At 43.5% G+C, this 27,906-nt stretch overlaps 1 protein-coding gene across 1 annotated transcript; it reads right to left on the minus strand.

The window, feature by feature from the left end:
- Positions 1-449: 449 nt before the first annotated feature.
- Positions 450-27,906, minus strand: PJA2 (praja ring finger ubiquitin ligase 2). The gene is made up of 9 exons (XM_066603046.1): positions 27,813-27,906; positions 19,062-19,262; positions 13,259-14,285; positions 11,367-11,543; positions 6,828-7,013; positions 4,886-4,997; positions 4,208-4,322; positions 2,148-2,269; positions 450-1,130 (listed from the first exon to the last, which is right to left on the minus strand). The coding sequence occupies exons 2-9, from the start codon at positions 19,258-19,260 to the stop codon at positions 1,005-1,007; spliced, it is 2,064 nt and encodes a 687-aa protein (XP_066459143.1). The 5' UTR covers positions 19,261-19,262; positions 27,813-27,906; the 3' UTR covers positions 450-1,004.

The raw sequence follows: 27,906 nt of genomic DNA on the forward strand, positions 1-27,906 counted from the left end.
GGCCGTATAAAAAGACACACCAAGCAGCCAATGAATGAGTGAAGGTGCATTTGTCGGCTGGTTGGCGATATTCAGCAAGCAAAAAAAAAAATAAAAATTTTGCTAATCAAACATACATTTCTGCATGTTGGCAGTCAACAATGGAAATCATGGTTGGTCGTCCCCGTAAGGGGATTGCGGGTCTCTGTAAGAGAAAGAAAGAAGTACCAAAATCAACATTGTTATACAAGTCCAAGAATTCTGCCACTATAAAAGCACCTGTGTGTGTGTGAAAAAAAATACTGCAGATAAGCAGTTTCTGAGATTCTCAAACCCCCTGGTCAGGCACCAGGCAGTCGGAAGCCTTACCCTTTTAACACCTGCAACTTTTTATGCATGAGTTGTTGCCTCCTGGCTGATGCTTTGATATGGAAATTCTGCTTAGAACCAAAAATAAGTGACACTTCTAAAATATTTCAATATGCCTTTTATTTTCAGTGGAACCAATTGTTTAATCTATTATTATCACAGAACGTCTTCACATTTGATGCAAACATGAGAGATCAGTTACAAAAGTGGCACAGCTGCAACCTTTTCACTATAGGAGAGCGCAGAGGACAAAATACTTTGTAGAGAGTCTGTGGCCCCTTGTGTGGAAAGAATGTAAACAAAACAAAAAAGTTAAGATTTAGTAGTATCATTCAGTAAAGCTCTAACTGCCCTGCAGTTGTGAAAACATAAAAGTGTGTTGTGCCACAAAAACGGAAAAAAAAAAAAACTCACTGAACACAAATGAGTAGCATTTAACAATCTTTGCTTTCAATCTTCCCAAGAGAACTCAACCACCTTGTATAAGTAAGTAAAGCTATGTACATATAGGTCTGCTAGTCAATCTAAACTAACATATTAGGCTTTATGCTTACGACTTGCCAAGCCTCAGTGGGTCAGTGTGCGCTTAAACTAGCATGTTCTTACAATAGAAATTTACAAGAAAAACAAACTAGAGCATTTGGTTAGTTCATGACTTATCGGGTTCCTGCTGCGTTATGAATTGATGGGGGGTTGTCATGGTCCGACAGGAAGGAAGTGGCTGCAGCAACTTCAGGAAGCAGAGATGTCAGGACGTGACGGCACACAGGGCATGTTCCAGACTGGGAAAAAAGGAATTATTTACAGCAGTTATTTTTATGGGCGGTCATTCTATCTATTTTTTTTGGACTTCTAGTAATGTTTTTGGTATACGGACTCACAATTACTTAATTTGGCTAAATAGAAGAATCAAATTAAGCTTGTCTAGCAAAATATGAAGGATTTCACTCAGTGCAGAAAAGTAGTTTTACAATATAAAAATACTGTAACAGCAGACAGAGCGAACATAGAGCAGTTATATGTGCACAGCACATGCATGAACACTGTGCAGGTAAAATCTAGGAGGAAAATGGTTATTCTCAAGCTGGGTCAATCATGTCCGCAATGGGAATACTTCTGGGTCCAAGAGAACAGGGAGTTACAGAGAGCCTAGTGGGCCGTCTTACGTCTTTTCTGGAACTCTCATAGAAGTGAGCCTGAGTTAAGGAAACAGCACAGGACAGCAAACTATGCAGTTTCTATAACTCATTCACTCCTATGTGAGCTCCAGGAACAGTGCCGTGTAGCCTGCTCAAGTATTTCTGTAACTTCTCAACACTGCATACACATGGATTAAGGGAGGGCAGATATTGAGATAGGTGGGACCCACATCTACCAGATTTTTTTTGTCATAGCCATTTGGAGTGGTTTTAACTGGGTCGTCAGACTTGCTTTTTTGCTGGAGAAAGCAGACAGCTCTGTACATTACACAGCAGCAGACTAGGTCCTATTGAAGAGACTAGGACTGAGCCTACAGTACCAACTTGGACCACTACACAATGTACGAAGCAGTTTGCTTCCTGCAGCAGAATGGCTAGCAGAGGAACAACCCCTTTAAGTTAAAAGCACTTTAGGTCTGGCCTCTCTAAATAACAAATAGCATACTTACCAGTCCTCTGCCATCCAGCACTGCAGCCCCACCACGGTCCTGGCATTTGTTGTGGCAGATGTCACTACAAATCACTTCACCGCTGCAGTCACTCGGATATCCACTACATTTTTGCACTACTACTAGATATTGATGTATAAATGATACTTACTTTTTGTAACCACAATGCCACACAAGGCTTATGGAAGAGATGGTGACAAGGGAGCTCCGTTAAGATTTCATCTTTGATATACTCGCTACAGCATATGGCACAGCACTGCTCTTGACCTACAACTAAAACAAAATGAAAATCAAGACTTAAAACATGAGGCGTTATATGCCAAGTCTGCCTACATTAACTCCTTGTTGAATGGCTTTCAACAAAAACAAAATACAAAAAACAGCTGTCTGTATGAAAGAATACAGATAAGCCCAAGATAAAATGGTTTCATTATTGTCTTTTGATCTTCTCTATTATAGAGTGTCATTTAGAAGCATGTAAAAGCTAAACCCCACTGCTTTATGTCTGCAAGAGAAGAAAAAAAATAATAGAAGGGCTGTATAACCATTAACCGTGTTAAATACCGCAACCGTATTCATAGACGGGAGTCTTGTAGCAGTTTTCCCAATATAAAAGTGAAGACAGCACTAATTATGGGCAGGGGAGAGCGGTGTAAAGGTCTCCAGCAGTCACAAAACATCTTGTTACTGTTACCACAGGTGCTCCAAAGGCATCAAAGTTCATTTTTTAACTAATTGAGACCCTATAATTATCAACAGGGGTACCTTTACACTTCTTGCCCCTGCCCCTACCTAGTGTTATCCACAGTTTTGCATCAGAAAACCTCTGGACAGACCCCCTTTACGGGTATGTTTATACAGGGGCATAAAGGCTATGGTCTTCCACATGGAAAATTCACAGCACTTACAGTGCAAGCCATGTGAATAAGAGGGCAGCACACGATAATGACAGCAACACCGATTACAGGAATATGTCTGCTGTGTGGGTCTGTACAGTAGTTTGGGAGAAACTTGCATTTTATCAGTATCTGTACATGCACAGAAGTAGTCCTGGGTATTCATGAGCTGCAGGCTAGCTTTCTGACCACTGGTTGACAGCTCTCTGCCCATTACGGTGCAAAGAGAGATGCCAATCATTGGCTGGAGGGCATGGTGGGTGTGGCCAGGCTGCAGCTCATAAATATCCAGGACTAGTTCTGTGTCTGGCTGCTACTAATTAAATGCAAGTTTCTCCCAAACTACTGCACAGATACATACAACATACAGCAGACATATCACTGTAATCAGTGCATCAGGCACTACCTTATGGCGCCCTCAGGACTGCAAAAACATGGAGATAGTGTTTCTTTAAATCTAATCCATATGATGCAGACAAAAAAAAAGTCATATGCAGTGAATTTTTAAACACACAGCAAGTCAATTGTTTGTTGTAGATTCCAGTTCAGATTTCACGCTTTGTAATGCGAAAGGTGAAATATGTAGCAAACCTGCATCATTAGATGAGGTTGTGTCCCTGTGGATCTGACCCTGTGACCATACCCTAAAGGTTTGACAGGAATGTAAATTTAGTGATCTGTACAGATCGACAACTGCATCTTAGCTTGTGTTTATTCAGGTCTTCTTCTCTCAGAATATGTGTTCATGCCAAATGCAGCACAGTCATATTGAACATAATGGCCTCTTATAAGATCATCTTACTAATCCTGTGAATACTCAGTTGCATTTAAGAAAGCCATTGAACTCCTAATCTGTGCTCCATGAAAGAGGATATGTTGATCATTATGTAAAATAACATTCCGTACAGCTTATGTCATACTGTGACTGTACAATCTTGTCTCCTTTATTTCCTAAAAGGGATATTTTCTGGATAGGTCATCTGGATGATCGATAGGGATCTGCTGCTCAGGATCCCTGTCCATCAGCTGATCATTTGGCCTGCTGTCAGTGCGGCAGTCCTCATGAGTGGTCAGTGTTCTTGTGACACAAGTGGGAGAGTTGTCAGTAGATTTAATTACCTGAACTGTGCTCCTACTAACAGCCAGCAATTCACATTATTGTGTAGATTTTAGTTAGTAACTCATAATTAAATTCCCATACATATTAAAACTGCTCCATGAAAAAGGTGAAGCTACACTTTTCAGGTAATGGGATACGCACCTCTTCTCCCCCACCCTAGAGTTCCCAGTTATAATTTCATGCTTCATATCTTACTGTTGTGTTCATCCGTGACAATGATCTGTGGGAGACATTCGATGCTTTCCTTTGTAGCCGGAGGGTGCGCTTGCTCAACATCTACTGCCAGAGACTCCAAATGTGCCAATGCAGTCTAGGAAGACAAAGATCGTTAAATCAATAACATTAACAACATTTAGGATCATTTGACAATTGCAATGTGAGTCATACAAAAAGGTCACGACTACGGGCGGTCAGCTTCAATAATATAATCAGAACATTGATGGTAAAATAAAATGATTATTTCCATCCAGTAGAAATATATTGAACAGGACTAGAACCATTTTAGAATTTAGAGTTTATCACTAGGATCTTAGTAAAAGCCTCTCAGATTTTTGTTAAAGAGTTGCAGCAAATTTGTTTTACGAACTAAGTGACTTGACCTTAAATGATCCCAGTTGCCACCTCGCGTCTCTACTGCATATGTTTTTTGCATAGTTTATTGTGTAGTCTCTGTATGCGGATAGCAGCTTCTACTTATACCACATCTTAATTTGGGGATAGGATTAGCTGTTAAATTCCAACTATAGTGAATAGTCACATACACATTGGAAATAAAAAAAAAAAAAAAAAAGGTGTTTGTTTTAACACAAATGTTAATTTCAGACAACATTCACAAGACAATTTATAGTATACATTACAGTAATCAAGAAGTACCTCCATAGCCTGTGCAAGCCTCTCTTCAAGAGCCATATATGTAAGAAACTGAGAATCCATGTAGGACATGGCTTGAGCAACACCAATACCATCTCCAAAGTCATCTAGCAACCTAAAAAATGAGGTTATACTTAAATCTCGTTTACACGGTGTTCAATTAACCAATAAATGAATGATCTATGCAGGCAGAAGTAAACTCAAGTCAACTCTCTCTCTGGAAATCCGAATAGAGTAGAGCAGCGCTGCTCAGCTCCGGGCCTCAAGTACCCCACAGATCGGGTGTCCAGGATCATTTAGTATTGTACAGGGGATTCCCAGCAGTTCAGAAATTGAAACAGACGTTCCCTTTACTAGATATCCTCACATCCCTTGTTTGGGGAGGGGGTGTCTTAAAAACTGGAGAAATGCAAAGGAGTCGGCTGGCCTTGTTAAAGGGGTTTTCCCACTACTTAAAAATTGCTTCATAACTGGTTGCCGCGGACCGGATGTGTGAATGTACAGCCAATCACTGGCTATAGAAGGTCACTGCTGTGGCTGATTGGCTGCAGCAGCCACACATCCTGGCCATAAGCAACCAGGACAGAGCAGTTGTTGAGCAATATTAGCACTTTCCAATCCAATTTTGATTCAGGGTTTCCTAAAAGGCTTTTTCTTTTTGCTGTTATACAACCGTGCCATCTGCTGGCTAAAGCCAGCGTGCGTGTGCGCCAGAGAGGCTCTGACAGCGGAGCAGCCGGCAATAGACATTGGAGCTGTACAGGCTTTAATCAGAATGTATGAAAACGTCTGACAGTGGATTGGAAAGGGTTAAACCTCCTTTAACCCAAAGCCAAGAAATCAAACAGGTGCGATAGATAGTTTTTAAGGGCAAATCAATGGGTACAATAAACCAATGGTATTCCAGAGAGAACAAGGCCTCTGTTTTGGAGAAAAGCCCTTTATGATTATATTGTAACTTGAAACCAGATTCAACGTGCAATGCCAGACAGATCTGCGGCACGTGCACTTTTACTGGAGGATACAACCCATCAGCATGGCATTTCACTGGTGTAAACCCCTGTATTACTGAAGTGCATGCACCAATTGGCAGCCTAGTGGTGGTTCTCTACAATATGTTGTGGTACTACATGTTCTTGGCACAGGTAGAGGGCTGTGCAGATGAGCGGCTATTCTGGAAATTCAGTAGATTGACCTCTTCTCTCTTCAGGTAAATGATCTGCTGTGCATCATCCTGAAGAAGCTGCTGTCCTCTCCATACAAAAGCTATTTACATCTTCCAGCCGCTCGGTTAGATGCAAGAACTTGTTTTATCTGCATTTAGATACCGGCTTATTTTTCTTAAATCTTCATTTTGTATTACTTTTGCTTGACAATTTGGGGGTTCCTGAACCAATTACCAATTTTCCATAGAGTTATGGTTTCAACTTACAATATAACTGGTTCTGGGACGACCATTGTATGTTCAGGGACCTCCATTAGAAAAGAAATAAATCCAACTGAAGAACTTTTCGGTATATTAAGAATTCTCCATATAATCAGCATAACCTTGGTCATTGAACACATTTCTGATACCAAGCAATCATGCTACTCAATGCATATAGAGTTCGGAACACACTTGCATGTATGAAGTATGTTGTGGTTTCCGGTATTTGACAGTAAGAGAGCAGTCTGTAGAGCTGTTCTCTCAAAAATACTGGAAACTCAATGAAAACCTGATGGAAATGGAACTAGTAAGTGAATGGGAACAGTCAGAATGCATGGGTATCCATTTGCAAACAGCCAGGCGTGGTTCTGTATTAGTTGGAAATTATCCACTAGTGTGAACAGGTCCTTACCTGTTCAGTACAAGTAAAAAGGTCAGCCATATAGATTTCTAGCTAGTTCTGCGTAATACATTAGACTTCTCACTTAACATGGCTCAATTAACAGCACACTGGCTTACCTCCATTCAACTTCCAAGTCTTCACTCATACTTGAATCATCTTCTAAATTATTATTCCCATCTAAAATAAAAAAGCCCGGAGGCAAATAATGGGGTCCAATCTCGTTTTCCTCATCTGTGCTGCTCTCAATGTCCTCACGATACTGTAACCATGGGATTTCGCCATCCTCCAGAGAGTTCTGCTCCCTAAAAAGGTAATTCACTTTGAATAACTCCAATGCAACAATACACCAAGTTCAACTTCAACTACTATTTACACTATATTATACACACTTGTATCTCTCAAGACCAACAAAGGCCATGTTAAAAAAGGGTTTTCCACAAACTAGAAAAAAGAAAAAAAAAAAAAAAAAGTCTAATTGGCAGCAAATACAATAGTAAAAAAAATATATATTATAATACAATACATTATACTCCCCTCTTAAATAGCACCCCAAATCCCCACTGTTCCCATCCAAGAAGCAGCGGTCACTCATGGAACATGTGGTCAGTCACAGGCCACACCATAGATTGTGCCATCACTATTTAAGCCTGTGATTTACTGCATGGTTACATGCAGAACGAATGGCACAAGATCACTGAAGCTTCTTCCAGGACTTAAGAGACAGGGACAAGGGCTGTGGAGCTACATAGTAATTTAAATAGGAGACTACTTTTTTTTTTTTTTTTTTAAAAACACACTGGTCTCTGCCTGTTAGTTGAGGGTTAGCTGTGATCGGTTTAGCAGATCTTGATAGACATGTTAGACCTTTCTCTTTACATCACATCTGTATTTTACACCCAAATCTGGCACATTTTAGAAAACCTCTAAGCCAGACCCCTTTGTCTAGACACTTCTTTAAAACAGTGTAATGGGGAACAAGAAGTGCCTGAAATGTATCAATAAGTGGAAGGCCCGGCATGTGCACCGTTCTTGGCTGCATCTTGTTTGGCAAGTCTGCCCTCGTGTCTCTTAACTGCATTGAAAAAGTTCCAGCAGAAAAATAGCCGGCAGAGGTTCACTTCCAAGCGCATCGCGTGACAAAGAAAACTGCAAATTAGCTTTAAAATGTTCAGTTCTTTGCCGATTGCAGTTCTGAGTCATTGCAGGGTAGAATCACATCAATCCATCCCAAGTACACATCTCTTAAAACCGAAATAAGAGATTTCTTTCTTCCAAGTGATAAAACAACTCTCCATTTTCAACAGCATCAATTAGTCACAGCAACAAACAATGCAACAATCACGATTTACTAATGTTTTTGGGTCTCTCAGGGGAGGTCTGGGTGCTTCTTACAGTAGGATTACAGGTCTTTTTTGTTGAAATACGGGACAGTATGACAGAATCTTGGCAAAAAAAAGGAAATTCGGACGATCTCATTATTTTATACTTAGATGACTAACTCAGATCTAATTAAAGTTTTGCGAAGCTTCAAGTTGCCGTGTCTATTAGTATACGATCTTAACATTGGTTTTGAATATATTTTTAGTAATTTCAGTTTTCTCTAGTGCGTTTGTTCTAAAATCAAACTTCTTCTGGTTGCCATTGGAAACAGCAGCTTGCATTTCCCTGTCAAACAGGTCAATAACTTCCAGCTATGGAACAGTCACTGAACCCAACATTCACTGCTCAATGCCAGCACACCAATCTATTCAATAGGTGCAGACGTGAACATACAGCAAATCCATCATTTAAAGAGGACCTGGACATCCTCTGACCAGCGGCATGGAAAGGGACTACAGCAATGGATGGCAAAAGCGTTCAGGGGAAAGTGGAGGTGGTGGAAGGGCAGTAACCACCAGTGGAAACCGTGGGCATGCAGCTGGAAAAAAGTATTCAGCCTGTTCAGAGAACATGACACGGCCTCTTTAGCCCAATACCAGAACAGGATCAGTAAGGGTGAATGCAGACAGCCGGGTCGGGTTCCGACTGCAAGATTCTCGCAGCGGGATGCAACCCTGTGCCCCTGCATTGACCTCTTGCTTACCCGTCCAGCATCTTCTCTCTCTCTGCTCTGCGATGTGCTGGCTGGCACACAGCCGCACATACGCAGTGCAGAGCCGGCGTGTCAGCAATGTCGCAGAATTGCGAGCCACACAGAGGCTCGCACTGATATAGGACATGCTGTGATTTTGTTACCACGTCAGTTTTCACGCGGTCAAATTGCAGCTGTCTGTATAGGATTGCATAAACTAATGCAATCCTATGGCTGCGTGCAATGGCGGAAATTCTGCACGAAATCTCACCGCGAATTTCTGCCCGTGTGCATTCAGCCTAAAGCAAAAAGTATGACAGATTGGCACAACAGCTTTACAGTTTGGATTCTAAATGTAAATGTTAAGCAAGTAGAGGAAAGCTGAATTTACTAAATAAGTTAAGAAATTGCTATTGTAAGACTTTGTGATGCTTCACTGTTATATGTGCCGATCTGATATTGAGGACCTATCCATCTTTGACTGCAAGAGCCATGACTTCATGGCACCATTTATTGCAACATAAAACACTTAACATTTTTTCAAGTGGAGTAAAATGAAAAAAATAAATAAATACAAACAAAAACGAAAAAACATAGCTTTGCAATTTTTCGGGATCTTGCTTTTGCAGTATTCATGGTTTGAAAAATGTCCACGGGCAGGGATTAATATGGTTAAATGCATGGCAGCACTGGGAGCCTCCACTAAGCGCAGAGCTACAATGGCAACCATCAGCACCCTGCAATCGCATAACGGAGAACCAGTGGCGAATCAGATGGGGGACCTCACCCCTCAGACTGACAGCTTACATGGTACGGTCAGGATTGACAGTGCATGCAAGCTGTCCAACAGCCACGATTGGACCTAGCTCTGGTCACAGCGGTTTGCAGTGGGTGTCAGCTATTTCAAACAGCAGACAACTTTATACCCAACCCGCACCTCTCATATGTATACTTAAGTCAAAGACGACAAGCGGGCTAATATTACCTTGAGTAAAGAAGAGTATATATATTTCTGTATTGTGGGCGAATAGTGTTGCCTATAGCCATGTTAGTACAATCAGTCATTTAAGTTGATGATTATGGCTTCGACCAGACCTTACAAAATAGTACAGTGAAAATCCATTACTCTGAAATCCATGCTATGATTAAAGGACTTTGGCTCAAAAAGTGCAAGCTGGATATGATGGCTTTTATTTTCATCTATATTGAATAAAGCTGCAGGATTTCAACAAATTCAGTGTCAGGTGCTAAATGTTCTTCCTTTCTTTACAGGCCGGTTGTTTCACAATGCCAAGCACCAGACAGGGGATCGCATGCTGCAAGCGGTCAGCAATTCTTTTTTCATCAAAAACCAAAAATTAGCAGCTGAATTAAATTTCTGTTTTATTAATAATGATATTTTGCTTATTTTTGGGTGAAAATCATGTAGAATTTTTGCTGCAATGAGGCTCAAGTCTATCCAACAAAGAAAACCGTTCACAAGTAATCTAAAACTTGTGCAGCTTTCTTCAAAGAAGCTCTCGTTTAACCCCTTGAGTGGCAGGTTTCCTACCACCCTGTCGTGCCCACCAGGGCAGGTTTTTTAAAATGGTCTAATCATTGAATTTCAACTAGTTTTGCAGTTGCGTCTCAAGAGCCATAACTTTTTCATTTTTCCATTGACATGGCCATATAAGGGCTTGTTTTTTGCGGGACAAGTTGTGATTTTTTAAACAGGGGGGAGGAAAAAAAGAAATGGGGAAAAAAGAAAAAAGGGGCCATGTCATTAAGGGGTTAAATAATGTATTAACTTCCTTCTCTGGGTCATTACGACGCACATGGATACCACATGTGTGATTGTATTTTTGATTTTTTACAAAGTAAAGGGAGACAAGTGTTTTTTTTATTTTTTTAATAATTTTTTTACTTTTTTTTTTTAATTTTTAAAAAAATTATTATTTTTTTTTGTCCCTTTAGGGGACTTCCACAGGGACCCATCAGGACCCCTGATCACATTCCAGGGGTCCGATGGTGACAGCCCTTTACATGCTGCAGTGACAGCCCTTTACATGCTGCAGTCACATAGACTGCAGCATGTAAAGGGTTAACACAGCAGAGAGCGGAGGTTTTCTCTGATCTCTGCTGTAAGAGCTAGTACCTAGCTGTCCTCTGACAGCTAACAACCAGCTCTCCCTGCCACAGAGACCATCGGCTTGCTTCTGACAAGCCGATGGTCTCTATGGCAACCTGTAAACAAAGCAGGACATTGCCGACATGTCGGCAATATCTTCTGCTGGTTTTTCAAAGCCCTTGCTTTGTTCTCTGTGGGGCTGTGCAGGCAGAGCACACTGTCACAGCTTGTGGCATTGTGCTCTGCAGCTCCCATAGTGATACATAGCCCGGTAATCTTCCGGGCTATGTCACTATGAGCAGTGGAGCTCGTCACGGAACTTTTCCGGGCGTGCCACTCAAGGGGTTAAGAAATAAGGTGGAGCCAACTAACAAAAATTAACACAGTCATGAATTTATACAACACAGTGGCTTTTAGGGGAAAAAAAAAAAAAAAAAAAAACTACTGAGAAGTTATAAAAGAAGTTACACTTACTCAACTTGAAAGCAAAACTCAGAATTTTCATCTTCTAGACTACTGCTATTGCTCTGAACCTCGTGCTCTTCTTTCCCAGGCAGAGTCTCCCAGCTCTCATCACTAGAGGAATGGTCCTTCTCACGAGAGAAGTATGAAGGTAAACACGTAGACCACTCTCCGTCACTGCAATAGGAGCTTAAAAAAAAAAAAAAAAAAAAAAAAAAGGTACAAAAAGTCAACATTTTACTAGACAATACTTTGGTTTATTGCCACCAATCTAATAACTTTAAATACACTTTGCAGAGAGTCCTTAGATGCAAAATAAGTGGGTGCTTACAGACATACATATTAATTTACATGAAACCTACAGTGTAAAGCAGGGAGCCTGAATGTTGGGACTGTCCCCAGTATTTCCCTGCACAACTATGCCATTAGCCACCTGCTTGTTAGCAGGGCTTACCAGATGAAGACGCTGATATTGCAGATGAAGAAATTACATTGTAACTAAAAGTGACCACAGCTGTTATATATAAAAGGGGGATTCCTCACTGTTATTCTCACCCCAACGTCTCCTCATACCCCCAACACTTGACTGCAGGCTGAGAGGACAGCCAATCTCACCTTTGATTGGTGCACGGCTCTCTTCAAATCCCTTCTATCCTTCAGACACAAGGACAGACAGAAAGGACATCAAACACCCCAGGTGAACCCCCTCTGCCCCACCACTCCTTACTGCAAGATAGTCCCATGCATCTGAATGGCAGCATTCCCATTCCCTGCACAGCAGCAGGCTAGGAGCACCACAGGGCAGAAATACTGTTGAAGGAACTACGAACTCTCAAGATCCAAGCTATACATGTCATATTGTCATATGAGAATAGCCAAATTGGGAGCTGATCCTCTTAAATGGGTGCGAGACCCTTGCATAAAGTGGTTATTCTCTTAAGGGTGCAGCCCCAAACGGTCACTGCACAGTTGGGTTGAATCAGTGATGCGGCTAACAACCCCAGCAATGAGGCAGGTCTATGTGGTTTGCCAATGATGTAAAGGGGGTTTACTACAGGCACAACTACTATTAATGAGCCATCTACAAGATAGTCATCAATAGTTGATTGACGGGGTTCCTGAGCGGCAGACTTCAGACTATCAGCTGAGGGGGCGCATGCTGTCAGTACTGCAATACACAGCTCAGCCGGACTCATGTGAAATTCAATTAAACAGCATAGTATAGTAAGAACCTATGCATACAACTCAGCATAGAAAGCTTTAGGGTACGTTTCCACAGCGGAAAATTCTGCACCATTGATATGGATTTTGACTAAAAATCAGCGGCGTACCCAAAGAGGATTTTAGTAGATACAGCGCTCCCCTCACCTCCCAATTATTAGTGCTATTGGCACAGCCTTTCTCCCAGTACCCGGCAGCCTCTAGTGTGTGTCACACTGCTGGCCAGATGATGTAGAAGTGGGGGAATTGAGAGGGGAGCACTATCTTCCGAAATCCGCTGCAGATATGCAGCAGATTTCAAATAAAAATTAGTACCAATGGTGTGGACTTTGACTCATTTGGATGTGGAATTTGCCATGGAATTTCCACCCCATGTAAACATACCCTTAGGCCACTTTCACACGGCAGAGAAAGTTGCACAAGATTTGTGCGCTGTGAGAATGGGCTCATATACATGAGCGACATCTTTCAATTGGGATCATATACATGAACAGTTTTTTTCCTGCATCGTGGTGTAAGGGGAAAAACAAAACACAGCATGTCCTGTCTTTGGGCGTTCCCTCGCTCAGAGTGCGACATCGCGCTCGCCTGCGTGAATTGAGCCTTAGCCCACCTTTTTGCAAACATAAGAATTTTGTCTCAATTTTGTAGCACACAAGTTTTTTTGGGGGGGCCAACTATACCTGTCATCATCCTTTGGGCAATCAGGAAGCTTCATCCCATAGACTTCAAAATCATCCCAGAAAGTATCATCCACAACCGGCTTCTCCTCTTGCAGAGTTATATAATCCTTAGGACCTTTCTTCCAGGCACCTTCCAAGCTTGTGGTGTTACATTCTTTAACATTGTGAGCCTTTCCATCCTTGCTGTTCTTTTCTACCTTTCCATGTGCTTCACGGATTCCTTTTTTAGAGCTTTTGGCCTCCTTTCTAGTTTCTTCAGACATCAAATGATCTTTTTTGGAAGAACTTGCAGGAATCTGTTTTCGTATTTTAGGCCGGACAACGGGTTCATTTGTGAGGTCAGACTTATGGCCGCCTGAATTTAATTCATTGCAATCAGATATACTGCTCTTAACTAGCAGCTCAGGTCCATCTGGTTTTTGCTCAGTATCACACAGATTCCCGCTCTTAACCCCTGTGGCTTCGTCCTCAGACACAGAGCTTGTGGACAAACTCCATGGGGTTGTGCACACATTTATATTGGCATATTTGGCTAAGGAAGCAGATTCTACCTGAGATAAACTGTCTTCTGGGCATTGATAATTTAGGATAGAAAGGTCCGATTCTTCATTACAAGGTTCTTCTTGGAACTCTGGAAGAATGCAATTTACAGTTTTTCTATGTTTTCCAGTTTCCCAATTTACAAAATCATCATTATAAAAGCCTTCCTCCCCCTCACTGCTGTCTGGCTCAAAAGAGTCAATATTCACAAATGAAATAGCATTTTGGGGGGAGCGATGTGGATGACCCACTGAAGCATGCTTAGCAAAGTTTTTCCTGCTTTTCACGCAGTCAGTGATATTATTTAGAGTCTGATATCTTAGTACATGCTCCGACATTGGAAAAGGGGAAACTGTATGTTGCTCAGCTTCAGTAAACACAGGCAAACTATCATTAACATCCAATGTTCTATCTTCCTTCTCCTTCAAATCAGCGGTTAACACATTACCAATGCTGAAGAGCGACGAGTCAAGGCTTTCCTCTGAAACTAAACAGAAAATTATAGAAATTAATAAGGGAATTTGCACAACATCATGAGCTTCTACATAGAAAAATCACCATATAGTTGCCTGGGTCACAATGATAGGGGAAATAGTAGACGGCCTACTTCAGATCTGCAGCTAAAAAGTAGGTAACAAATCACAAATTCCAAAGGGTTATCCACAGCATAGGGGGTAACTATCCGCTCGGCGGGGGTCCAGCTACTGGGACTACCACCGATCAGAAGAACTGGGGTCTCAAAAAGGTCTTCAAATGAATGGAGCAGGGATGATACATGCCTACCACTCAAAAAGTCAAAAACCTTGCGGGTTTTGCTATATGGACGTGACTCGCAAGGTTTTGTAGCTCATGTTTCGCATGGAGCCTTCCTCTGCTGCATCGCATGAAAACGCGATTTTTGTGCCATGCCACTTTTACAGTAGGAAATCCTACTGTCAAAACCCTAAACCAAGCCCTAGTTGCAGGAAAAAAAGAAGAAGCATACATCCCCTTAGAAGCGCTGTCAACCCGGCCACATCTTCTTCCCCATCCCGGTTCTTCATCATCCCTTCAGAGCCAGTGCTCCATGAATTATTGAATGGCTGTGATTGGTTCATTGAGCACTGGCTCTGATTAGCTAAGCATCAGAGCACTTAGCCAATCTGAGGCAGCGTTTACAGGAGGCGGGGATTTTTCAATCACCGGCCAGAAAAGATGAAGACCAGTGCCAGGGAGAAGATGCAGTGGAGGCGGACAGCACTTCTAAGGTGATGTATTTTTTTTTTTCCTTGCAGCTAGGCCTTTTTTCCGGAGAGAGCTGCTTTTTTCAAGCCCCTCTATCTGCCCTCCGAAAATCCTCACAAGTGGCGCTACAAAGTCACAGTATTGCCGCGAGAAAACGTAGTGATATTGCACAGACCACTGATGTGATATCGCTGCGATTTTTTTTTTTTGCTGCGATGTCGTGTCGCCCATGTGAAGAAGGCTTAAGGGAATGTTAACACGTCGTTGATTTTCTATGGATTTTGGGTGCAGATCTGCAGTAGATCTCAGCTTTTAAATTTGAACTCAATTGGAAGGGACCAAATCTGCTGCAGATCCGCAGCAAATCAGCGATGTGTGAGCATACACTAAAAGATGAGTCCACAGAAATCCAATTGATACTACAGCAAAACTTACAACTATACAAAGTCTGTAGTATTATAGAGATGCTAATTATGCTACTAGGGTACATGGTGATTGGGCCTGCCCTGCAGTATCAGGTGGTATGTATTTGGCTTCTTTTTCTGCGAATTATGTCCTTGTACATTTTTTCTCTCACCTCTGATTTTTATTATGGAGATGCAGAATCATCCACTGAAATGGCCAAGTTGTTGTAAGGATTTGAAGTATATTCATTTTTGAAAACCAAAAGCAGGGACATCAGAAATGCTAAAATGGTCTTTTTTCAGTGTTCCTGCACAAATTCTAAGGATATTAGAAATATATCCTGTACTACACGTGTGTTATGGTCCACTTATAGCTCAAACTGTGATCCTCCGGAGTTTCAGTTAATGTGACTATTCAAAGCCTTCTCCGAGACTCCTGTCTGAAGACTTATTCAGAGATAGGAAAACCCATTAGACTAATTTGCTCCTAAGTAAAATATCCTGAATAGCATCTTAATGGAACACACTCGCACAAAAAGACCCCTGCAAATTGAATTCTCTCATGAGAATATACCATAATAAAATAATGTTATAACTCAGAAAACAGTGACATGTGATCTTAAAGGGAACCTTGAGTAAAAACCAAAGTGTACAATGCATAGTCTTACCGGCACACCAAATCCGGCACTTGTAGGTTTCTTATTAAAGTATTGGGCAGGATGCACCTGTGCCTCTGAATAACAAAATGGGCAATGCTGCAGGTAAAAACTACAAATCTGTCTTGGTGGGGTGTGTTCGGCAGTCACCAATTCTCCTTCTGCTACTAGACTGTCCTTTTCGTGCAGTAGCCTGGTGTCATATGTAATCAGCAGTGTGCAAACATCTTAAGATGCTGTACACCTTCAATAGCTGGCAGCTGAATGCTAGTTTGGCGACAGCCATTTCTCCTGACTTCTATGCCACATGAATGCTCATGTATATGGAGAGGAGAAGGCCGCTGCCTGACAGCTTAGGCAACAACTTCTCTCTAGGGGAAACATATGTGGATGTGAACGGTCAACATGCCCGATCCTTCTTTGCCTCCTCGACAGATAATATTGAGTGCATCTCGTACGCCAATCAGCTAATGTTGGGCGCATCCAATACGCTAGTTGGGCTTTTCCTTAACGTGTATAATATTTCAAAAGATTTATGAATGCATCAGACAAAACCTCCTCTTTCATGGGCAACATTTATGCTTTGGAAGGATGGTTAGCATGACTTGATGCAAAGTAAATCTATACGCATAATACAAAAGAAATGTAATATGGAGTGCCACTGGAATCTAATATTTATACAATATCAATTAAAATTTACAGTGCAAAAGCAGAGCGAATAGGAGAAAAGTCTACAATTTTCATTAGAAAACAAACAAAAAAAACCTTTCCCTCTAGTTCTACACGTAAAAGTGATTTTGTGTGGGAAGGGAGAAGCTTGCACTATTCATCTGGGCTTACAGAAGTTGATTTTTGTGCCCTTGCAGCCAGTCCGCCTATTCTCAGGTGGGTTGGGGTCAGTTAAGGTAAGTACATTTACAATCCTGTCGCCATCAGCAATTCTCTCACCTGGAGAGCTAAAATCTAATATTTAAACAAAAGCGGATTTGGAAGAGTTACTTTCCCTTTGCAATGTATCAGGTAATGACAGCAGAGTACGTCTCGCTCGGTACGAATGGATTGACAATACTTATGAGCTTTCACTCTGAAGAGTACTAATATAATCTGGTTGATGGCGGAGAGAAGGGAGTTGTGCAGCTATCGAGGACTCTCAGGGAGAAATCATCTAAGCCACTAGTCTTTCATCTGGATGGAAACATGAATATAATCTTCTACATGTGCGCTTTCATCATAGACCAGCTGTAAAATATGATTTAATATGAGAAGAAAAAAAAATAAGACAAACCACAGTAACTAAGTGGTCTAATTAAAAAGGAAGTCTGGAAGTACATGTGGTGAGGTATACCTCACACCTCAAATGTCTGTCTCCAATTACAACGGACCTTAAATGTCATTCAGGTTCCTTACCAAGGGTGCTGTTACTGTTACCATTTATCATTCGCACGAGCAAACGATGTCAGAGGTCGCTTGTTCAGCCTCTTTATACAGGCAGACAAATCGTTCGCTCACTACATCGTTCAGTCATTCACATTAACTGTACCAGTGAATGAAAACCACTGAATGAGCAGTATTTAAACCGGACGATTAGCGAACGAGCCAATGATCATACGCAAATTGTTCGTTGTTCGATTCATGGGCGTGTTTACATTGAACGATTAGCGCTCAGATGAGAACGCTCCAGCGGTTTTTGGAACGATAATCGTCACAATGCAGACATAGTTCTACCATATTGCTATAACCACTAAGGTAATAAAATCGTCAAAAAAGGCTTGATTACATGGAGCCATCGTCAAGATATCGCCACTTATAGTCATGTTGACGGATATTTGGGCTCAGGGAGCGAGCTTCTACTACCAGGAGTGTTTGTTCTGGAGAACTCTTTGTAATACAGGCATACCCACTCATATTAGCAGGCGCTGTTCGTTTGGTGGGCAGATGTTCCTGGGAGGTAATTGGAAGGGAATTTACAATATACAAGTAGTAATCAAAACTGGACAACCCTTTTAACAGTTTATTCAAAGCCATGTTCACGTTTGTGCTTTGTCCATATCTGCATCTAAATGCACATGGACAACACAATGATCCATAAAAAACAAACAAACAAAAAAAAAAACGGTATGCGGATGTAGCACAAGATAAAAAAAAAAAAAGAAAAAGAAGAAGAGGACATGCACAATGCATACAGATGTCACCCAGACATGTACATGCATTAAAATTAGTCACGTTTTTTTACATTGAAACCGACACTCAGTTTCTGAATTAACTATAGATTCCTCTGCAATTTGCACTCCTCTCAGTGGAGAGCGACCATGCATGTACGGCCCGCTCTTCACTGAGACACGTACTGAAACCATCCCATTCCTGGCTTCCATTAACGTACTAGTGACAAGATTCCAACCAATTGCTGTTTTATGGTATAAACCACCCCCTTAGAGCTTATTCACACGACCGTGATTTCAGCACATTTTACAGCCGCGTGAGTGTGGCGAATGGAGTCAACAAAAGTACATGGACTTTCAGTAATCCGTGAACAGTAGCGTAAAAGCACTAAGTGTAGGTACACGCGACAAAAGATCGCAGCATGCTCCATTTCTCTACGTACCATGCAGCGCCAGCCCTATATTTTTGTATGGGCAGTGTATGCAACACTGTCCATACGCAATACATTGAGTAGGGGTTGACGATTCATATGGAACCCTGCTTATGAAACAGTGTGGAGGAATAAAAAAAGCAAAAAAACAAAAACACAACACCAGTCATACTGCACATGACACTGAGCGCGAGATACGCAGTTATGCACAGTGCACTTGCTGCCATACGCGGTCTTTGCCAACTCAGACCGGTAATACACTGTGGGAGACCTGCAGCGTTTTACGGATACAGATATGTAAATGAGCCCTTAAATGTGAAAGGTGAGAACACAATTTGTAAGGTGAACAACTAGACCACAAGACAAACAAAGAATAACATATCACACACTTAAGTCCTTCTTCACTTGCACATTGTCCAACTCAAGCCCTTCACTTTCTCTCCCCTGTTGAGATGAAATTCGGTGTGGACTTTCCAGAGCCGGTCGGAAGCCGATGTACGCATGTCGTCTTCCATATCTCCTCCCCGTGACTGTCTGATAGCCACCTGATGGTTTAGGCCAGGCAGATTTACAGGACTCCTGACCCATTCCTGCAAAGAAATCACTACATTATCAAAGCAGATCTGTATGGCAGGAGAAACAAGTGTAACTAGTACCATAGGTTTGTAGGAACGTCTCTTTCTACGCCACGCTGTAGTCCTCATACGGAGAACCTTTCTTCTCATTGTAATTATATAGATACATTTTCTTTTTTTTTTGTAAGACTTCAATAGGGTCTAGAAAGGGAATATTCATACAGAGTTTCCTTCAGACATCGGACATCCACATAGTAAATCTGCATGCGGTTTCAAGTTCAGATGCAACTTTCCCTATTCGCTTATTTTCCCCCTCAGAAGGGACTTGAACTTGCGATCGTTCAATCACTTATACTGTTATACTTTCCCTATTCCAATTTAAAACCACAAAAATCTGGGCCAAATGTGAAATAGATGTGAATTTTCAAGTCTGCAACATGCCCCATGCCCCATGCTCTTCCATGGGAGGTAATTGCTTTTCAACAACCTGTAAACACACTTTGCTATAAGACTTCGCCTGGTCGGCGACCCCGCATACCTTATTTTCCTGTATTACAGTTTTTTTCCCCCTCGATATTTGTATTTCCCACGCCATCGCTAGGCGCTGACACAGGTACCTGCAGTGCATACGCAATCTTGATTGTGGTTGGCTGCGGGTCAGGCAGCCTGCATGATCTGGCGATATACCAGATGCTTCACGGCTGATTGCAATGGCCTCCTGGTTTTGCAGGTGAAATAGACGATTTCTGGCATAATTATGTGGTAACAAGAAAAAAAAACAAAAAACTGCCAGGATTGCTTTTCTTTCAAAGAAAAAAAACAAACAAACAATTTCATCCCACAAAACAAGCCCTCAGAGTGTTTATGTGTTTAATGTACAACATAAAACCAGGAATGAAAAAGAAAAAACACTATACTAGGAGTTGTAATATTCGTACTAAGGCCGCCTGAAGACGAGCGGGTCGGATCCGGCGGCAAGGATTTTCGCCGCGGGACCCGACCCAAGCGCCTGCAGGGACGAGCGCGTACTCACCTGCGCTTGGCGGCCCTGGCTCTTTCAGGCGCCGGCTGCCTGGCAGCCGGCGCATGCGCAAACCAGAGCCGGCGGGCGGGTGAGTGATGTTTCTGTGCGGGGCTCTGCGAGCCCCATACAGAAATAGGACATGCCGCGGTTTGTTTGCCGCGCGGCCAAACCGCAGCTGTCTGCATAGGAGTGTGTTTGTTAACGCAATCCTATGCAGGCTTTGAGCGGCGGAAATCCCGCGGGAAATCCAGGCGGCCTAACTCATAATAAAAACCATTTTTGTCACATGGTGAACAGGGCAAAATCTAAAGCTCAAAAAACAATGGTGAAATTGCTGTTTTTTTTATCCATTCTCCCAAGAGTTAAAAGAAGTAAATCAATATAAGTTACACCAAAATGATACCATTATTAAAAAAAAAAACAAAAAAAAAAACACAGCTTATCCCTCAAAAACAAGCCTTTATATAGCTACACCGATGGAAAAATAAAGTTATAGCTTTTAAAAGGCAGCAGTGCAAAAACATAACAGGCCCAATCCTGGAGGAAATAAAGGCATCATGAATGCCGATAGACAAATAATACATCGTGCAATGCCCTGTAGGAAACATCTGAAAAAAGATGCATTCTCCTGTAAAATAAGAGGGAGCAGCGCACTACTGCCAGGATAAAACAGTCCTGGAAGAAAGAAGCCGCGGGAGCTGAGAGAACAATGCACTGTCCACCCAAGAGCCAAGACTGCAACACTTCTCAATGGGTTTTGAATTCCTTAAGTCGTGAGTAACAGAAGTCCACTTAACTTCTACACTGGTCATCATGCAAAATATTCCTGCAGATTGCTTCAAAAATACAAAAGCAAGTCTCCAAAAAAAGAATTAAAAAAGGAAAGTTTGGCCACAAAACAAAGTAAGAAAAAACACTATCAAGTTGTTGAGGTATCGGCACAAAAGTCAGATAATTGTGTGCTTTTTGGCAAGTGGTGTTTGTTGTTAAAAAGAGCAAGGGAAAGGATTAGAATTTTAGGAAGGAATCCTACTACAAGGTACTCCGTGATGAATCAATACGTATATACTTAGAGATTATTTAACGAAGTACAATAAAAGTATTTTTCTATTGCTTCTAAAATAATATATATATATATATATATATATATATATATATATATATATATATATAATTACCGTATATACTCGAGTATTAGCCAACCCAAGTATGAGCCGAATCAATGTTTTACCACAAAAACAAAAAACAAAACTGGTAAAACGTATTGTCTCCAGTATAAGCTTACCTATACTCCAGTATAAACTAGGTAAAAGCAAAAGGCAATACTCACCTCCCAGCCGGCGTCTGTGTCCCCACCGTGATGGTCTTCTCAGGGGTGCAGCAAGCTACTTGAGACTTCTCGCCGCTGTCACCTCCCTCCTCGGCTTTGAATACCACCACTGTCAGCGCTGTGTAAGTAAGTGCTGTAATTGGATCGAGCGCCAGCCAATCACAGCCGGCGCTCGATAAACCAATCGCAGCCATACAGTAATGTCATTTACTGAATGATCAAGCGCTCAATCCAATCACAGCGCTTACGGCGAGGGAATTGAAAGCCGAGCGGGGAGACGTCTCAAGCACCTTGCTGCACCGCCGGGAACAGCATCGCGCTGGGGACACAAACGCTGGCTGGGAGGCAAGTATTACGGGGGAGGGGGTTGTTTTTTTACCTCACTTGAGCATAAGCCGAAGGGCACTTTTTCAACACACACACAAAAAAAAGGGATGAAAAACTCAGCTTATACTCGAGTATATACGGTGTACATTTTTTACAGGATTAGATCAGTTTAGACCATGGGTCCCAGGTAACTCGGAATTTTTTGTGAGTTTTATTAGCCCAACTTGTTCGTTCCTCAAGTCTCGTAATTTCATTTATTTTAGCCACCCATTGGGTATATGTAGGCACTTCTGTCTGCTTCAACATGGTAGGCACCAAAAATTTTGCAGCAGAGATAAATGGGTTACGAAGGTCTAGAATTTGAAGAGGGTTTAGATAATATCACATCTTCTGGGGAGAGGCTGAAGGTATAGTTTGATATGTTACGCATATTTTTTTCCAATCTGTTCCCGGAATGGCTTTAGGATTGGACAGTGCCACCAAATATGCATTAGACTGGGTTCACGCAGGACAGAAACCCAGCGCCTTGGCCACACTGAAAAACCGTGAGATTTCCGCTGGAGAACTGCAGCGTCAAAACTCTAGTTTCTTTTCTGTGGTTTAGTCTTTGGTGTTCAGTGACGTGATAGGGCGGGTGTCTGTCATGTGTGTAGTATAAAATCTATAGATTTGTGAGTATAAGCGAGGCGGAATCGGGCTAGCGACATTCCGCTACCGGGGAGCAGATAGGCTCACCATGGAGAATCGCGGCAATTCACAGCATGCTGCGACTTGAGTCCCACACAGAATCTCTATTCTCTGCTCGTGGACAGGAGGCTGCACTTTCCATAGCAACGCTATGGAAAGCGTGCACTTCGTTACTCATGGCCAGATTATCGCCACGAGTAACGCAATGCACTATCGTCCGTGGACAGGAGCCCTAAAGGTGTTGTAGTAGGTTTTTGAAGAGATTTCTCTTTTTGGGTTTTCTTTGGCATGTGTTTGGGTGGATTTGTGTGCATTTCACTTAGCTGGACCTGGGGGATGCACAGTCATTCACAATGTATTATTTTATTTAAATCCTAAAATCTTGCATTTCTCACACAGACTGTGATAGCAGGCTGATACTTCCTGCTTTGCAGCAGTCATCTGACTGTCACAGTGCAGCATTACACTGGAAGGTTAACACCTATTTGCAGAGTTGCCAACCTCAAGTCTTTCTCGACAACTAATCCAAAAAAATCATGGACAACTTGGAAAACCACAATGAATAATAAAGTAATACATGTTTATGGGTCAAATATGGATAGTAATGTTACCAGCGCTTACTGTAAAATGATGATAGTCACATGACCTGCTCACGTGGCTGCAGCCTCACAAAAATCACAGACACACTTAATGGTTTTCATGGACACTGGAAAATACACCCCATTTTCACGGACTGTCAGGAGTTTCTGGACAATTAGCAGCCCTACCTATATGTAGATAACACAGGATCCACCATTCACAAGAGGTAAGAAGCTGTGACTACCTCCTCCCCCTCCCTGCACAGGTCACAGAGCATGGCTAGAACAGTCTCCCATACAAGTCAATGGGGCAGCTCCTGACCATTGTGTGAATGGCCGATGAAATTGCTGTAAAGCATCTCTCTAAGCGCTGTTAAATGTAGCTCAGGAAAAATGGCCGCCGCCATAGTGAAGATCACACAACAGAATTTTAAAACATTTTACAATCAGAAAATGAAAACATTAGAAAAGTGGGAAATGTTTCACCATCTGGTTTTAATTATTAATTGAACAAAAAGGTGTTCTATGACTTTTGCACGGTACTGCGATTCCCATCTAAAGGAGGAAACCAATAAAAAAGTGTTTATTACTCTCCAATCTGAATGTTCATACATAAGGATTTGGCTGATCTGCCAAGCATGCCTGGATGTTTGTCGCTGTGCTCCTTAAGTGCATGCAGACGTCTTCACAGAACAGCTTCTTAGGATGCTATTACACAAGAGCCGGTAACGCTACTGACGAAGGGCTCTATTACACGGGCCGATAGATTGTTCACGTTCCCACATACAGCGAGAAGCTGAACAATTAGCCCTCAATGTAACACATGTACAACTGAACGAGAATTTATTTGCTTCCCTTCAATTTCTGCATGCGTAAAACTGAGCGACAGATCGGCCCGTATGAACAGGCTGTGGTTCATCTATGAACGACTGTCCGTTTACTGTGAACCGAGGCGGGTGATCCCCGATACGCTCCTCCTCCACTCACTAGTGATGATCGTTCCGGTGTAAAAGTGCAAGAACGATTATTGCTGGGATGACCTGTTGGGCAGTCACTCCATGTAAGAGGGCCCTTATCTTTAGAGGACTGGCTGCACCTGGACTTGCAACTTCAACCTGGCAATTATTTGTCATTGTGTTATAGCACTCTTAAGGCCCATTTACACACAAAGACAATCAAATGATTGAAAGATTGATAGTTTTAGCGATCATTTTGCATAAAGTGCTAATGGACACTAATGTCCATTAGCACTTTATCAGCTTCATTTGCATGTAAATGAACCTCTGGGTGCTGTTTGCAGAGCACACAGGACCTTTGTTCTTGCACGGGCTGTCCGCTGAATACAATATATTGTGTGCGTGACTTTTTCTAAAGGGCAACATGAATGGATTGGGACCGTAAGGGCTCATGTCCACGGGCAAAATATGATTTAAGATCCGCAGCGGATCTCCCGCATGCGGATCCGCATCCCATAGGGATGCATTGACCACCCGCGGGTAGATAAATACCCGCGGATCGTCAATAAAAGGGATTTAAAAAAAAATGGAGCATGGAAAAATCTGGACCATGCTCCATTTTCGTGCGGGTCTCCCGCGGGGACGGCTCCCGCGGGCTTCTATTGAAGCCTATGGAAGCCGTCCGGATCCGCGGGAGACCTAAAATAGGAATTTAAAGTATTTACCTATCCGGCGCGGGCGGGGAATGTCAGCTGTTCCTCACGGCCGCATCTTCCTTGCTTCGGCTCGGCGGATGTGCCTGGCGCATGCGCGCGGCACGTCGACGACGTGCCGGCGACGTGCCGCCGGCGTCAGGAATTCATCCGCCGGCCGAAAATGAAGATCCGGCCGTGAGGAACAGCTGACATTCCCCGCCCGCGCCGGATAGGTAAATGGTTTTAAATTGCTATTTTCGGCGCTCATGTCCGCGGGGCAGGAGGGACCCGCTGCAGATTCTACATGGAGAATCTGCAGCGGATCTGATTTTCCCCGTGGACATGAGGCCTAAGGGTGAGGCACACTGGCCGAATTATTTGGTGGTAAAATTATATATACACCCTGTGCAGCATCAGACTGTGTACTTGCCCTAGCTTTGCCACTGCTAATGATTGAAGCCTAAAACTCTGTTGACGGCACAAAGGCGTTGCAATGAAATGTACAGTAATCTGAATTAGGCCCCCTGCACACACCTGCATTTGCATTGCGGAACCCAGGGACGGTGTTTGCCCCCATGTTTCACCGCAAGTACCTTTCATAAGCATGCTAGGGAAAAGCGCTTTTTCCCGCCCATAAGCGAAAATCAATTGCGGTTTCCTGCTTGCGGGGAGGAAAAAAAAAACCAAACAACACAGCATGCTCTATTTTTGTGCGGGCTACGCGTGGACGGCTTCCATTGAAGTCGACGTAAGCCGACCATTCTGCAATCATTACAGAAATGGCGTGGGTAAATCTGTACTGTGCATGTGCAACAGCCGGAACATCCACAGCACAGAAGAAAAAAAGAATGACAGGTACGCAGGGGGCACCAGTACGGCACAGGGTCGGATTCTGGGGCAGGGTCCCACATCCGGAATCAGATTTCTAAACTCTCCAGCACAACCAGCAGAAAACCTCAACATTGAGGCCAAAGTGTTTATGAAAACTGCTGCAGATTCTAAATCCACAACACGTCTATTTGTGGTAAACTAAAACATGCTGCGTTCTGTTTTAGGCCTCATGCCCACAGCCGTGGTGGACTCCGGTAGCGGAATATCGCAGCGGAGTCCGCCACGGTCCTCCCCATACTCACCTCCCGGATCTGCTGCATTATTCCCATCCGACGAGTCGGTACGCATGCGCAGTACAGTGCGTGACGCGCCGGCAGTGCAGGATGACACGGCCAGCAGGGACGCGTATTCACACGATACGTTCAGCGGAAGTATAGCGTGACGGCCGGCTTCCATTGACTACAATGGAAGCCGGCCGCACATATTCCTGCGGCAATTAGAACGTTTTTTCCCACGCGGTGGAATTCAATAGAACCTAATCGCTGAGGCATAACGCCGTGGATTTCTGCCGCATTAAGAAAAAATATACTGGCGTGTGGGCCAATGAAAGGCACAATATTTGTATTGCCTCCATTCACCGTGTATTATGCGCACGTAATACGCTATGACATTAGATTTGTGTGGCTGCCCTTAGGGTACGCTCACACGGCCAAACTGCAAATTCCACCTCTAAAAGCCAAAACAAGGACTGCCATGTTTTTTTGGCGCGGATCCACATGTGGATTTTGCCCCATCAATGGGCAAAATACACAAGTAGAATTCAGACCTGGAAACGAGGTTTCCCTGTCATGTGACCCGCCGCTTCAAGGGGTGTCAACTCAGACTGTTTTCTGCACACGGATTTTGCCCATTGACAGGACAAAACCCACATGCAGATCTGCACCAAAAACAAAAGGTATTGATGAGGCTTTTTAAAGGTGGAATTCACCACAGAACGTGGCGTGTTGAATTGCGCCATGTGAAATGCCCTTACGGTACGGTCACACGCAGCAGAAGGACGCGAGGTTTTTTGCTGAAAAATTTGCATCAAATCTGGTATGGATTTTGAAAAGGAATTTGAGCGCCTCCCAAATACCGGCCGTACCCAGAAGTGCTAGCAGCGCTACAGCCGGCCACGTGATGCGGACGTGGCACCACAGCAACGCCGGCAGCAGCGCTCAGGTGCAGCTCCCGCGGTGCACTGGTATTTGGGGGGCGCTGCACGGGCTGAAGTCGGCTGCGGATTTGTAGCTGATTTCGAGTCACAATCCGCACCGACTCCATGGACTCCGACTTGGATAAAAAAAATGCTGCGGATTTTGGCGCAGAGTTTTTCTTCCACATGTGAACAAACCCTAGAAGAGGTTTTCTGGTGACAGAATCTCTTGCCCCATCAGCGGTGTGTAGCAGTACAACCCCGGCCCACCAGAGCCATGCGCCAACAGTCCTTATGCGGGCAAACGTGGGCATCTAGACAGGCAGAGGGTGCCGGATACTACCTAGAAGCAGTGAGGCGATTAAAGCTGATCACAAAACGATCTGGCGCAATCGCTCTGTGGTCGGGGGGCATCACCCGCCATTGCATTGGCAGCCGAGTGCTCGACACTTTCCTACTCTGGGATGGAAGCCGGCGTACAATGCAGACCGCAGAGGTCGCCCCTCACCAACTGACCCCCAGGCTCAGAGGATGGAAACCAGACAGAAGCGGCGCTGGACAAAATGGCGCAATGTGGAGGTAGCACAAGCGTTGTCCCCTGTGGCTGAGGCCTGGCCCTCTCCCCCAGGCTCCCTCACGGACAGTCCGCTGCTTTAGGTCACACTACAGGCTGCCTGCAGCACAGCCCTTGTAGCTCCGGAGTGTAGCACTACAAGTCCCAGCACACTCTGTAGCCCCCACAAGCCCCGCTGCTCCTCCCGTACTGTATGCCCACACAGCAGGCAGGGCTTAAATAGTGCAGTGATGCTACACGTCAGGCCCCGCCCCTCTCGCTGTAGGCCGCAGCCGCCTCCTCCGCTCTCTCCTCACACCACCGGGCACACAGAAGCCTACAACCAGCCCTCTGCCGCTTGTCCTCCCGCCCCCGCCGCCCTCCGGTACCTGCCGCCCGATGTCCCGGCAGAGCCCGGAGCCTCCAGGAGCGCTGACTACACGGCTCCGTCCTCACACAGCGCAGCGTCACCGGACAGCAGCG

Source organism: Eleutherodactylus coqui, chromosome 5 (genome assembly GCF_035609145.1).
Source record: "Eleutherodactylus coqui strain aEleCoq1 chromosome 5, aEleCoq1.hap1, whole genome shotgun sequence".
Taxonomy (NCBI): domain Eukaryota; kingdom Metazoa; phylum Chordata; class Amphibia; order Anura; family Eleutherodactylidae; genus Eleutherodactylus; species Eleutherodactylus coqui.

What these genes read in the sequence shown, in the direction of transcription:
- PJA2 (XM_066603046.1), bottom strand. Translation starts at nt 19,260, where the DNA reads ATGGGTCAGGAGTCCTGTAAATCTGCCTGGCCTAAACCATCAGGTGGC. An exon ending in GACTTGGAAGTTGAATGGAG is followed by an intron (nt 4,998 to 6,827) that starts GTAAGCCAGTGT and finishes CTCATTTTTTAG; the next exon opens with GTTGCTAGATGACTTTGGAG. An exon ending in GGCTTGCACAGGCTATGGAG is followed by an intron (nt 4,323 to 4,885) that starts GTACTTCTTGAT and finishes TTGTCTTCCTAG; the next exon opens with ACTGCATTGGCACATTTGGA.